The 14,397-nt window shown below is 44.3% G+C and overlaps 2 protein-coding genes across 3 annotated transcripts in view; both read left to right on the top strand.

The window, feature by feature from the left end:
* The window catches only part of GPATCH1 (G-patch domain containing 1), a 43,793-nt gene extending 41,200 nt beyond the window's left edge, over positions 1 to 2,593 (top strand). For both annotated transcript variants that reach the window (XM_059382050.1, XM_059382051.1), the window contains one exon: positions 2,317 to 2,593. In XM_059382050.1, the coding sequence (XP_059238033.1) occupies positions 2,317 to 2,347 (31 nt within the window). In that variant the 3' untranslated portion in view covers positions 2,348 to 2,593. The remainder of the gene's footprint in view (positions 1 to 2,316) is intronic.
* Positions 2,594 to 3,728: 1,135 nt separating this feature from the next.
* WDR88 (WD repeat domain 88) overlaps positions 3,729 to 14,397 on the top strand; it is a 41,063-nt gene continuing 30,394 nt past the window's right edge. The window contains exon 1 of the mRNA XM_059382407.1: positions 3,729 to 4,173. Within this exon, the coding sequence (XP_059238390.1) occupies positions 3,868 to 4,173 (306 nt within the window). The 5' untranslated portion in view covers positions 3,729 to 3,867. The remainder of the gene's footprint in view (positions 4,174 to 14,397) is intronic.

Raw genomic sequence — 14,397 nt, 5'->3', positions numbered from 1 at the left:
GTCCAGCTTCGGGCTCAGGGTGAAGGGGGAGGGGCACGAGTGAGCCCTGGCCATGTCAGTGCTACACGATGAACCAGCTCATTAAAGGAAGAGTATCTTGGTCAGGTACTCAGTCCCTGTGCAGGCCTGCTCCATTCCCTACTCTGGTTTCATTTTTTCTTTTTTAAACTTTATTTACTTATTTGAGAAAGAGAACGAGAGAGAGCGTGAACAGGGGGAGGAGCAGAGGGAGAGGGAGAAGCAGACTTCCTGCTGTGCAAGGAGCCCAACATAGGGCTCGATCCCAGGACTCCGGGATCATGACCCGAGACGAAGGCAGATGCTTAACCAGCTGAGCCACCTGAGGGCTGCTCTTCTCTGGTTTCTTAGCCATTTGATACTGTTCTGTCTGTCTACCCTGTTTTAATTACTCTGACCTTGTAAGCATATCTTCTGTCTGGAAATACAAGTGCCACCCCTTTATTCTTTTCCATTTACTTCTTCAGAATGGACGATATGTTCTCATGACTCAAAAGTACAAAGGAGAAGAGCATTTCAGTTTCATCCCAAGCCTCCTACAGTGGCTCTGCCCGCACCTGTCTCCCTGTCGTCCTGCACACCAGCATTTGGCGGGGGGGGGGGGGGGGGGATGCAGGGGAGGAGCACACCCCGGGCATGGCCCATTTCATCTGCATGCACCCCTGTGAGGCAGACACCTGGGGCCCCTTGTCTCGTAGGTGGGACAGCCAGGCCCAGGGAGGCTAGGTCACGTGGTCAGGCCCATGGAACCTCACCAACACCGGAGGGTCTCACCCTTAAGCATCTGGGGCCATCTGATGAGTTGTTCCTGCGGGGGAAGCCTGTCAGTGCCCTTCTGGAGGGTGTGGTGGGAGGGCCGGAGCAGGGGCTTGCTGTGGGCACTGTGCGGCAGATGGAAAACTGGGCACACAGCTGTGAACTGATTGGATATAAAACTCACCGTCAAGAGATCCAGAGCCATGGAACAGCGTATACAGGCAGTGCTGTTGATGGTCAAATGTCTTCAGGCCTTTGGCTTTCCCTATGTGCACTTATATGTACGTCCTTGCACAGGAAGAGGGCTGGAGGGTTCATACACCCCTGAGAGCACCTCTCTCCAAGGGAGGGAGGGTCAGAGTGTGGCGTGCCCTCATCTGAACCTTGTTGCTACAGGGATGGTCCCCACTGCTCCTCAACCCTGAGCCTCCTAGGTTCTCCCCCGGGAGCCTGGAGGGCCCCCCCCTCCGTTGTGTCTCACTCCCCTCTGTGCGTTGCCTGTCTGCACCCATCTTCTAGAAGGGGTGGCGGGAGGCTCACAACAACAGGGGTCTCGTTTTCTTTCCCAGCACCTGGCATGGAGTGTCACTCTCGGGAAGGGCCCTGGTGCTTTTCTTCTGGGACCATCAAGTTTGGTTCGGAGAGGAGGCGCAGTCTGCTGTCTCCACCCCTATTCCCCAGGACACCGGCCTATTTGCTGTCTCTGTCAGTTTGTCTTGCCCAGTCTAGAACTTCATAGACCTAGAATCCAACGGTTCAGTAAATGCTGTAGCGCACACACATACATATATGCACACAGACCATACGTTTCAGCTGCATGCATTCTCGTCACCCGATCCAGGGACACCCCAGCAGCCCACGGCCACTTGTGTCTCCTCCCACTTAGCCTGCCTACCCCCATTCCCACAGCTAGCCCTTCTACTGGCCTCTGCCGCCACTGATTACCCTAGCGCTTGGACTTAACCTAAAGGAACCGTGGAGTGGACTCTTGCATGGGCTTGTGGGAGTCCCTCACGCGATTCCAGCAGCGGCGGCTGGCTCGTCCTCATCCTCGTTGCTGCGGGGTGTGCCTTTATGGGACCACAGACTATTCTTCTCTTCTGTTGTTGGGAACATCTGGTTTTTTATTCTGGGACTGTCGAGGAAGGATCTAGAGCCAGTGTGGCCCAGCCCTACTCAATGAATGCCATGATGTGTCCAAAGCCGAGATTGAAGACTGTCAGCTTGGGAAACAGACATGTTTTTTCTTTTCTCCCCCTGCCCCCAGTTCCTTCTCAGAGCTCCTACATGAGATAGGTGAAACCAGGATCAGAACTTGCTTTTATAAACAGGTCCTCATACAAGGTGTGGCGTGTGAGTGTCCCCATGCGTTCTGAGGGCAACAGAGAAATGATGCTTCCATGGCCTGTGGCCCTCCTCTGTGGTGTGTGGGTACCCGTGTGCCACCAGGACTCGGGGAGGTCTGGCATGCCTGGCCCCCACCGAGCTATCTGGCTTTCAGTTCTTCCCTAATTGTCCTTTCTCCTTTATTTCTTTTTCCAGGCTGAAAAGTCTTCCACTAAGGAAGCAGTAACTGGATTCTGCCGTGGCCTGTCCCAGTACCAGATCTCCTCCGTGAAGGGAACCCATTGATTGCTTGCTTAATACATTGTACAGATTGTATTTCTATGTAAATTCATGCTGTAAAATAATTTTTAAGACCTTGACATTTCAAAGGCTGCCTTGAAAGGTTGCAGAAATTGATTTCTATTTTTAACTTTAGTTAGTGTCAGAGGAAATAATTCAGACTGTACAGTTTAATTAAAATGGAATTTTTCTATTTTCTTCTTAATTTTTTTATTTCCTGAAACTTTTAAAAAGAAATGAGAAATGAAGGGTTCTCTGTGGTTTTGTTCATGAAGAAAGCCGAGTCCAGATAAGGACAGTTGGACTTAATTAAGGGCTTGTGGGAGAGAAGGAGGTGGTGGTTTCCTTGCTTCTCAGGCATGGGGCTCCTGCCTCTCGTGGTGGGTGGTGGTGGCCAGGAGCCCAGTGGGTGGCCCAGCACCAGCATCAATCCTAGTGGGTGGCCTCAGCCTTTCCGGGTAGATGTCACCAAAGTGTCCCAGACAGTCTCTCAGAGCAAGAGCCAGGGAGTGTGCGCCCACACCCTGGGTCCCACAATCTCCAGGTCCTTGCTCTGCAGCCCTGGGTCCCCGCTTGGGTGCTACCTCATCAGCACTGATGAGACCTTTGAGAAAAGTGCAGCGGTTCAAAGTGACATTATAGAAAGAGCAGAACAGTTTCCAAAGTAGAAAGAAGGAGAAAACCGCTTCTACTTCTACTACTTAGAGATGATAACCCTTAGTATTTGGGAATATCCAAAAAGAAAAAAAATATTTTTTCTTTTTAAAGATTTTATTTATTTATTAGAGCAAGAGAGAGCATGAGCAGGGAGAGCTACAGAGTGATGGAGAAGCAGGCTCCCTGCTGAGCAAGGAGCCCCATGTGGGGCTTGATCCCAGGACCGTGGGATCATGACCCCAGCAGAAGGCAGATGCTTAACTGAGCCACCCAGGTGTCCCCACCCAGTCTTTTTCTGTCGGTGACGCTGCTACCCAGCTAGAGGTGACATTTGTTCCCCTTCATTGACAGCGTGACATATTTCCTTCATGCTCTTATATATTGTGTGTCCCCGCCCCGGACAGCTGCATCTGAATTCATCCAGGGCCCATTCCGTAACTTAGTGTCCATTTCTCTGTTGTTGATACCTAGTGGGTTGGCCAGGAGTCCCCGCACAGGCAGAGGGCTACCCAGAAACCATCCTGGGAGACGGAGCCAGGAAGAGCCAAATGGAGGCCGTGGGGATGAGGCTGCTGGTTTCACACGCTTGGCCTCAACCCTTTTGTGCCTGAACTCAAACCCCGTTTTTCTGGGAGTGAGAGTGCTCGGCTTGGAGAGGACGCAGGGGGATCGCAGCGCCCAGGGAGGGCACGTGATTCTGCGGAGACGGGCGCAGGGTGCGGGCACAGGGCGCAGGCGCACGGCGCCGCCGTTCCGGCCGGGCTGGGTGCTGGGTGCTGGGTGCCGGCCACCAGCAGGCTGGGCTCGGAGATGGCCTCCCAACCGCCGTCCGCCCCCTTGTGCTCGGAATCCCTGGATGATGACCTGAAGACCGTGTCCGAGCTGCATAGAGCGAAGCTGCCCTCGATGCCCTCCAGCGATCTTGAGCACCTCTTCCGCAAGCTGCCGGCTGTGATCAGGGCCTATGGCCGCTTCAAGCTGTTGACTTTGGAGGCGCGCCAGAACCGGCTGCTGGCTCCCCTTGACCCCCTAGAGGTCAGCAAGGACTCTCCACCACCCGAGGAGCACCCAAAGTCTGAGAAGAAGTTCTGGGGCGACCAGGAGACCCTCTCGAAGGTCAGACCACAGGAACGCAGACTTGAACCCCATACGTGGGAGGTCGCAGTGAGCTGGCTAAGGGGAGCCGTGGGGAGCCACTTGGTTTTGCCAGGGACCCCTAGTGAAGCCCCTGGGCTGCTGCCTCTGTGAAAACAAGGCTGTACTGGGGGAGGATCCTGTTCCAAAGTGGGGGATCCTGACCCCTCCCAGACTGTGGTTCTGGCTGAGCCTTCCAAATGTCCCCGTGGTGACATTGCCAAGTGCATACCCCAGGGACAATGAAGGAGCCCTCTCTACCCATGAAGCAGTTAGGTCCAGAAGCAACAGATCAGCTTGAGATGCTGGACTTTGTGGCTGGCCCTCAGGACACCTGGGAGCAGAGCCCACAGTGAGGATTGTTGACTGGCTGTGTGATCTCTTCCAGCAAAGTGTGTGTCAGTGCTTTTAGTCATGATATTTATTCTGATTTTTGAGTAAAATTAAAGGACAGCACAGAAGTTCTCAATAGAATACCCCCAAGATTCAAATTCAATAGACTTCAAATGTTCTGCCTTAAAAAAAAAAAAAAAAAAGTTCTCCCTAACATAGCAGCCTTGCTCTCACTGCCCAATTTCTCTCTACAGAGGGAAGAAATGCTTCTAGGTTCTTCTGTATCCCTACAGAGATAATTTATGCATTTTCGAGTATATACATGTATATCTCCCCCCCTTACCTTAGACCCCTTATGCACATAGTTTTAAAATTTTTGACTTAGCATATATTAGAGATCTTTCCATATCATAAATAAGCGACTTCCTTGTTCCTTTTTACTGGTAGTATCCCACCAGCTGGCCGTCTTCTAATGACTTTAACCAGTCTCCTGTGGATGCACATGAAGGTGGCTTATGATTTTTTTTTGACCTAAGATTTTTGTGACCCATGAAGAAGACAGAAGTTGAGAGGGTCTGTAACTTCTCCCAGAGGAAAGTTTCTGACCTAAGCATTCTCTACCTGATCCAACTGCTGATCCCCAGCAAAGGCAACAGAAGGACATTTTCTTCAGACCTGCAAAGACTCAAGAAATGATGCTTCTCTTTGAGGACAAAGTTGCTCAGGGGAGCTCTCCAGCAAACAGAAAAAAAGAGAAAAAAATCTCCCTCTGTGGTGCCCCCCACCCCTGTGCTCTGTTTGCAAATGGAGGGAGCAGGAGAAGCCTGCCATGTCCATGAGCCCTGGACTCTCTCGCTCCCGACCTGGGGTCTTTCCCCTCGGTTCCCACTGGCCCTGCAGTGCCTAGATCAAGGCCCAACGAGGCTATGACGTCTTTATTGATCAAGTGAAGGAATACTACGTATATTAAGAAAAAAAATGATTTTTTTTGTGGTTTTTACAAAAAGTGGACTGTCCTCTATATGCCATTTTTGTTAGTGTCTCCAAATATGTCTCTGTGTATTTGGAACATCTCTCCACAGCTCCTCAGGGGCTCTTTCCCTAGTGAACCCAGAAAATACTATGCCCAGAAAAAAACGCGGAATGGGTGTCCCCAGAAAGGATGATGGGTTGATGGATGCACTGCACCCCGTTCCTGCTATTTGTTGTTTGTTTTTTTTTTTTAAGATTTTATTTATTTATTTGTTTGACAGAGAGAAATCACAAGTAGGCAGAGTGGCAGGCAGAGAGGGGGAAGCAGCCTCCCTGCTGAACAGAGAGCCCGATGAGGGGCTCGATCCCAGGACCCTGAGACCATGACCTGAGCCAAAGGCAGAGGCTTAACCCACTGAGCCACTCAGGCAACCCCCCTGCTGGTTTTTATGCCCATAATTAAGCTCTGTTTTTTTTTGCCACGAGAGAATGAAGACCACAAGTTGGGCCTGGAGACCGAGACAGCTGCAGAACATGGAGCTGGAGGTGGCCACCCGACGGCCCGGGATCCAGGCACCCACGACAGAAGGGGTCACATCTGGGGGGACACACATCCCCTGAACACCCTGAGGGGTGGGCAGTGGACCATTTCAGGCCTGCTCCTTCTATCCCCGCTCCCTTCTCAAAATACCCCTTTATTGAAATGTAGTTCACACAGTGCGCAGTTCACCCATATAAAGTGTGGGGTTTCCGCGTATTCCCAGAGTCCTGTAACAACGCCACATCACTGTAGAACACTTCATCATCTGGAAAAGAAGCCCCATCCCCATTTCTCCTCAGGCCCTCCCCCCAGTTTGAGCCAACCACTGATTCACTCTCTCTCTCTATAAAGTTGCTTCTTCTAGAACTTTCCTAGAAAGAGAACCAAACAGCATGTGGGCTTTCGTGACTGGCTCCTTTTCCTTCCGTATAATGTTTTCGAGGCTCATCCATGCTGCAGGAGGTACTCGTACCTCCTATAATTAAAAGTGCATATATACACGTATAATAAATACATGTTCTATGGATCATAAATAGACTTTGTTCTTTAGAGCAGTTTTTAGTTCAGAGCAAAGGTGAGCAGAAGATGGAGAGATTTCTTGTATCCCCTGCCTCCACACATGCACGGCCTCATCAACACTCTCCACTGACTGAAATACATGGAAAATTGACGATCCTACAATGATACTCAAAGTCCGAAGTTTACCTTACAGCTTTACTCTGGGTGTTGTACGTTGTGTGGGTTTGGACAAATATATGCCAATGTGTACAGTCATGTTATCACAGAGAGTAATTGCGTTGTCCTAAAAATCCTCTGGGCTCTGCCTGTTCTCTCTCCAAAGCTCCCAACCCCTGGTAAACCCTGATCTCTGTACGGTCTCTCTAGCTTCCAGAATGTCCTATATCTGGATGCATACATTATGTGGGCTTTTCAGACTGGCTTCTTTCACTAGTAATTTCATTAGTAATTTGAAGTCTGCTAACGAGTGTCCTGAGTCTCTGAATGAATGTACTGAATCTTTCATTAGTAACGTGCAGTTTCCTGAATGTGGTTTTTTTTTTTTTAATGACTCGTGTATTTTTTCATGGCTTGGTGACTTCTTTATTTTTCGCGCTGAAAAACATCCCATTATTTGGATGTACCATAGTTTATTTATCCATTCACCTGCCAAAGGACATCTTCAGGTTTTTCAAAGTTACTTCCAAGTTCTGGCAATTACGGATAAAGCTGTAAAAACAACCGTGTGCGGGATTTTGTGTAGACAGAGTTTTAAACTCCTTTGGATGAATACCAAGGAGTATGATGGCTGCATTGTATGTGAAGAGTATGTTTAGTTTTATAAGACACTGTCAAACTGTCTTCAAAGGCGGCTGTACCATTTTGCATCCCCACCAGCAATGAATCAGAGTTCCTGTTTCTCCACAGTTTGCCAACATTTAGTATTGATAGTGTTCCAGATTTTGGCCATTAAGTATGTGTGTAGTGGTATCTTTTTTTTTTTTTTTAAAGATTTTATTTATTTATTTGACAGAGCTCACAAGCAGGCAGAGAGGCAAGCAGACAGAGAGGGGGAAGCAGGCTCCCTGAGGACCCTGAGATCATGACCTGAGCTGAAGGCAGAGGCTTAACCCACTGAGCCACCCAGGCACCCCTGTGTGTAGTGGTATCTTATGTTGTTTTAATATGCAAACCCCTGATGACAAATGATGCGGAACATCTTTTCACATGCTTATTTGTAAAATAACATGTAATTCACATGTATCTTTTTTGGTGACGTGTCTGTTAAGGTCTTGGCTCATTTTTTTTTAATTGGGTGGTTTATTTTCTTATTAAACGTTGATAATTTTGGATGATAATCCTTAATCATATGTGTCTCTTTTTTTTTATTTAAAGATTTTTATTTTTATTTATTTGACAGAGAGAGATCACAAGTAGGCAGAGAGGCAGGCAGAGAGAGAGAGAGGAGGAAGCAGGCTCCCCGCCGAGCAGAGAGCCCGACGCGGGACTCGATTCCAGGACCCTGAGATCATGAACTGAGCCGAAGGCAGCGGCCCAACCCACTGAGCCACCCAGGCGCCCTCATATGTGTCTCTTGCAAATGTTTTCTCCCAGGCTGTGGTTTGTCTCATTCTCTTGACACTGTCTTTTACAGAGCAGAAGTTTTCAGTTTTTATGTCCAGCTCATCAGTTACTATTTTCATGGACTGTGCCTTTGGCATTGTATCTAAAAAGTCATTGCCATACCCAAGATCACCTAGATCTTCTATATTATTATCTAGGAGTTTTTTAAATTTGCATTTTGCATTTAGCTCTGTGATCCATTTTGTATTTTTGTAAAGGATGTAAGGTGGATGTTTCGACTTAGTTTTCTACATATGGATATCCAGTTGTTCCAGCATCATTTGTTGAAAGACTATCATTTGTCCATTGTATTGACTTTGACCCTTTATCAAAGAGCAATTGGTTTTATTCATGTGGATCTGTTTCTGGACTTTCTTTTCTGTTCCATTGATCTGTTTCTCTACCCTTTCACTAGTATTACACTGTCTTGATCACTGTATCTTTTTTTTTTTTTAAGATTTTATTTATTTATTTGATAGAGATCACAAGTAGGCAGAGAAAGAGGGGGAAGCAGGCTCCTGGCTGAGCAGAGAGCCCGCTGCCGGACTCGATCCCAGGATCCTGAGATCATGACCTGAGCCGAAGGCAGAGGCTCTAACCCACTGAGCCACCCAGGTGCCCCTTGATCACTATATCTTTAGAGTAAGTCTTGAAGTGGTGTAGTGTCAGTGCTTTGTTCTTCTCCTGGATCTTTTGCCTGTCCACATAATCTTTATAATCACTTTGTCAATATCCACAAAATAACTTTTTGGGATTTTGATTGGGATTACATTGAATTCATAGATCAAGTTGGGAAGAACTGACATCTTGACAAAATTGAGTCTTCTTATCCATGAACATGGAATAGATCTCCATTCATTTAATTCTTTGATTTTGTTCATCAGAGTTCTGTAGTTTTCCTCATATAGCTCTTACACATATTTTGTTAGATATATGCCTAAATATTTAATTTTGTGGGGTGGAATTTAAAATTCCACTTGTTTGGTGCGCCTGGGTGGCTCAGTGGTTAAGTGTGTGCCTTCAGCTCAAGTCATGATCCCAGGGTCCTGGGATTGAGCCTTGCATAGGGAAATCCCTGCTCGTTGGGGAGTCTGCTTCTCCTTCTGCCGTCCCCCCCCCCCCCGCTTGTGCTCCCTTTCTCTCTCTTTCTCAAAAAAAAAAAAAAAAAAATCTTGGGCACCTGTCATTAAGTGTCTGCCTTCAGCTCAGGTCATTATCCTGGGGTTCTGGGATGGAGCCCTGCATCGGGCTCCCTGCTTTGCAGGAAGCCTGCTTCTCCCTCTCCCCCTGCTTGTGTTCCCTCTCTCACTGTGTCTCTCTCTGTCAAATAAATAAATAAAGTCTTTTAAACATTTTTTAAAAATCTTTTTAAAAATTCCACTTGTTCATTGCTGGCATAGCAAAAATTGATTTTTTATTTTATATTAACCTCATATTCTGCAGTCTTGCCAAATCTGCTATTAGTTCCAGGAGTTTTTGTTGATTCTTTCGGATTTTCTACGTAGGTGCTAATGTCATGTGTTCATTAAGACAGGTTTATTTCTTCCTTCCCAATCTTATACCTCTTATTTCATTTTCTTGTCTTATTGCCTGAGCTGGAAGTCCCAGGACAATGTTGAAAAGGAGTGGTGAGAGGGAAAGCCTGTGCCTTGTACCTGATCTTAATGGAAAGACAGAACTTCTTATCATTAAGTATGATGTTAATTGTAGGGTTTTTGTAGATAGTCTTTGGCAAGCTGAGAAGTTCCCCTCTATATCTAATTTGCTGAGAGTTTTTACCATAAATGGCTATTGGATTTTGGTTAAATGCTTTTTCTGCCCCTATTGATGTAGTCCTGTGATTTTTTCTTTTTTAGCTTACTGATGTGATGAATTACATTAATTGATTTTTGAATAACAAAGTAGACTTGCACACCTGGGATAAATCCAACTTGGTGATGATGCATAATTCTTTCTATACATTGTCGGATTTAATTTGCTGATATTTGTTGAGGATTTTTACGTCTATGGTCATGAGAGATAGTGGTCTGTAGTTTTCTTTTCTTCTAAGTGTCATTATCTGGTTTTAGTATTAGGGTAATGCTAGCCTCACAGAAAGAGTCAAGAAGTATTCCTTCTGCTTCTGTCCTCCAAAAGAGATTGTAGAGAATTGGTACAATTTTGTCCTTAAAGGTTTGGTAGAATTCACCAGTGAACCCATCTGGGCCGGAACTAACTACCTTAGTTACTATTTCAATTTCTTTATTACGTAAACACCTATTAAGATTGTCTAATTTTTCTTGTGTGACTTTTGCCTAATTGTGTCTTTTCAGGAATTAGTCCATTTCATTTCAAATTTGAAATTAGTCTATTTCATTTCAGGTGATGAAATTTGTGGAAATAGAGTTATTCATAATACTCCTTGACTATCTTTTTAATGTCAATAGGATATCTTTCATTTCTTTTTTTTTTTTTAAGATTTTATTTATTTATCAGAGAGCGATCACAAGTAGGCAGAGTAGCAGGCAGAGGCAGAGAGAGGGGGAAGCAGGCCCCCTGCTGAGCAGAGAGCCCGAAGCTGGACTTGACCCCAGGACCCTGGGATCACGATCTGAGCCAAAAGCAGAGGCTTAACCCCCTGAGCCACACAGGTGCCCCTATCTTTCATTTCTGATACTAGTATTGGGTTATCTCTTTTTTTTCTTAGTTAGCCTAGCTAGAGGCTTATCAATTTTACTATTTTTTTAAAAAGAATTTATTTATTTGAGAAAGAGAAAGCCTGAGTGGGGTAGGAGGGGCCGAGGGAGAAGGAGAGGCAAACTCCCTGCTGAGCAGGGAGCCCAACCCAGGGCTCGAACTCAGGACCCCAAGATCATGGCCTGATATGAAGGTAGATGCTTAACCGACTGAGCCACCCAGGCATCCCTTAATTGATCCTTTTTAAAGAACAGTTTTTGGGTTCATTGATTTTCACTGTAAGTTTCCTGCTTTCAGTTTAATTGGTTTATGCTCTAATTGTCATTGTTTCTTTTCTTCTACATACTTTGCATTTAATTTGCTCTTCTTCTTCTATTTTCCTAAAGTAAAGGTTTAGATGATTGATTTTAGACCCTTCTTCTTTTTTATAAATGCATTCATTGTTATAAATATCCCTCTAAGGACTTCTTTCATTGCACCTGAGAAATTTTGATTTCATATTTTAATTTCGTTAGGGTCAAAATATTTAAAAACTTCTCTTGAGATTTCATCTTTGAACCACGTGTTATCTAGAAGTGTGTTGTTTAGGGGTGCCTGGGTGGCTCAGTCAATTAAGTGTCTGACTCTTGATCTCAGCTCAGGTCTTGATATTGGGGTCGTGATTGTATAGTTTCTGGGCTTTTTTTTTTTTTTTAAATTTGTTAAGGTGTGTTTTATGGCCTAGAATGTGGTCTGTCTTGGTAAATGTTTCATATGAATTTGAGAAGAATATTTATTCTGCTGTTATTGGAGGAAGTAGTCTGTAGATCTCCATTACATTCAACTGACTGATGGTGGTGTTGTGTTCCACTATGTCCTTGTTAATTTTCTGCCTGCTGTATCTGTTCCTTTCTCATAGAGGGTGATGAAGTCTCCATGATAATGGACTCACCTACTTCTCTTTGCAATTTTAATAGCTTTTGCCTAACATTTTTGGTGCTCTGGTGTTAGGCACATATATGTTAAGGGTTATTATATCTTCTTGGAGAACTGGCCTCTTTGTCATTATGAGTGCCCCCTTTTGCCCCTGATAACTTTTCTCACTGTGAAGTCTCCTCCATCTGAAGTTAATATAGCTAGTCTTGCTTTCTTTCGATTAGGGTTAGTATGGTCTATTTTTCCTCCACCCATTTACCTTTTTTTTTCTTTTAAAGAGAGAGAGGAGTAGGAGCAGAGGGAAAAAGAGAATCCTTTTTTATTTTTTTAAGATTTTATTTATTTATTAGAAAGAGAGAGACACAATAAGAGAGGAAACAGAAGCAGAGGAAGTGGGAGAGGGAGAAGCAGGCTTCCTGCTGAGCAGGGAGCCCGATGCAGGGCTCGATGCGGGGCTTGATCCCAGAACCCTGGGATCATGACCTGAGCTGAAGGCAGACACTTAACGACTGAGCCACCAGGTGCCCCCAGAAAGAGAGAATCCTAAGTAGGCTTCAAACCCAGCATGAAGCCTGGCATGGGGCTTGATCTCACAATCCAGAGATCATGACCTGATCTGAAATCAGGAGTCAACATTCAACTGATTGAGCCAACCAGTCTCCCCCATCCTTTTACATTTTTTTTTTAAAGAGTGAGAGAGAGAACAAGTGAAAGTGGGGGGGAAGGGGCAGAGTAAGAACCTCAAGTAAACTCCCTGCTGAGTGTGGAACCTGACGAGGAACTTGATCTCATGACCCTGAGATTGTGACCTGAGCCAAAATCAAGAGTCAGATGCTTAACCAACTTGAGCCACCCAGACGCTCCTGCTTTTAATGTGAATGTGTCTTTATATCTAAAGTGAGTTTCTTGTAGACAATATATCATTGGGTCCTATTTTTTCATCCACTCTGACAATCCCTCTTTTAATTGGTACATTCAGACCATTCAAAGTGATTATTGATCTAGTTGGATGAATATCCGCCATATTTGTTACTGTTTTCTATTTGTTGCCTTTGTTTATTGTTCCTATTTTTATCTTCCATTCTTCTAGCTTTTGAGGCTTTAATCGAGCATTCAGTGTGATTCGATTTTCTCTCCTTTCTTAGCATATCAGGTACACTTTTTTTTCTTTTCTCAGTGGTTGCCCAAGAATTTGCAATATACATTTGCCGTCAATCCAAGTCCACTTTCAAACAACACTATACCACTCCTAGGTAGTGTCAGTAACTTAAAACAGCAAAATATTTCTAAGTCCTCCCTCATGTCCACTGTATCATGTTGTCATTCATTATATATATACATTATTTATATATATGTATATATATAAACATATATATAATATATATACATAATCATATGTTAATTATATAACATATAATATATTGCTTTTATAAGACTATATATCATATATCTATTATATATAATACATTGTTGCTTTTTTTACATTATTGCTATTATTATTTTGAACAAACTTAGATCAATTAAGAATAAAAACAAAGTTTTTATTTTACCGTCACTTATTCCTTCTTTGGTGCTCTCCTTGCTTTGTGTAGATCTGGGTTTCTCATGTATATCATCTTCCTCCTCTCTAAAGAATTGTTAACATTTCTTGCAAGACAGACTATTGGTATCAAAGTTTCCCCAATTTTTCTTTGTCTGAGAAAGTATTTGTCCTTCACTTTGGAAGGATAATTTCACAGGATACAAATTTCTAGGTGGGTGGAATTTCCCCCTCCTAATACTTTAAATATTTCACTATAGTCTCTTCTTGGCTGCATGGTTTCTGAGAGGGTGGAAGTGATTCTTATCTTTGCTCCTTTATAGGCAAGACATGGTTTTCCTCTAGCTGCTTCCAGCAATGTCCTTTTATCTTAAATTTTCTGGATCTTTAAAATGATATGCCTAGGTATAGTGGGGTTTTGTTTGTTTGTTTGTTTTTTGCATTTATCCTGTTCCGTCGTGTTCTCTGGGCTTCCTAGATCTGAGGTTTGGCATTTGAAATTAATTTGGGGGGACTTCTCAATCATTATTGTTTCAAATATTTCTCTTCCATTCTCTCATCTCCTTCTGGTATTTTCATTGTGCATATATTACACTGTTGTAGTTCTCTTCCGGTTCTGGCAAATTCTGTTCCATTTCTTTAAGTGTTTTTTTTTCTGTTTGTTTTTCAGTTTTGAAGGTTTCTATTGATAAATCCTCAAGCTCAGAGAGTCTCTCCTCAGCCATGTCTAGTCTAATAATGAACACATCAAAGATACTCTTGATCTGTTATGGTGTTTTTGATCCCTAGCATTTCTGTTTGGTTCTATCTTCGAATTTCCATCTCTGCTTACATTGCATGCTGTCTACTACATTTCTTAGAGCCCTTAGCATATTAACCACAGGTGTCTAAGTTCCTGGTCTGATAATTCCAACATCCTTGGCACATCTGGGTCTGGTTTTGTTTTTAGGTTTGTGCTTTCTCTTCAAGCTATGTGTTCTGCCTCTTAGGATTGCATTTTTTTTTTTTCTTGATAACCAGACACAATGTAGTGGGTAAAAGGAACAGCTGTAAATAAGCCTTCAGTAATGTGATGCTACCATGTAGTGGGCAGAGAAGAAGTCTACAG

Source organism: Mustela nigripes, chromosome 17 (genome assembly GCF_022355385.1).
Source record: "Mustela nigripes isolate SB6536 chromosome 17, MUSNIG.SB6536, whole genome shotgun sequence".
Lineage (NCBI taxonomy): Eukaryota > Metazoa > Chordata > Mammalia > Carnivora > Mustelidae > Mustela > Mustela nigripes.
Note: the sequence above shows the minus strand (reverse complement) of the source record. Positions and strands in the feature narration are given on the sequence as shown.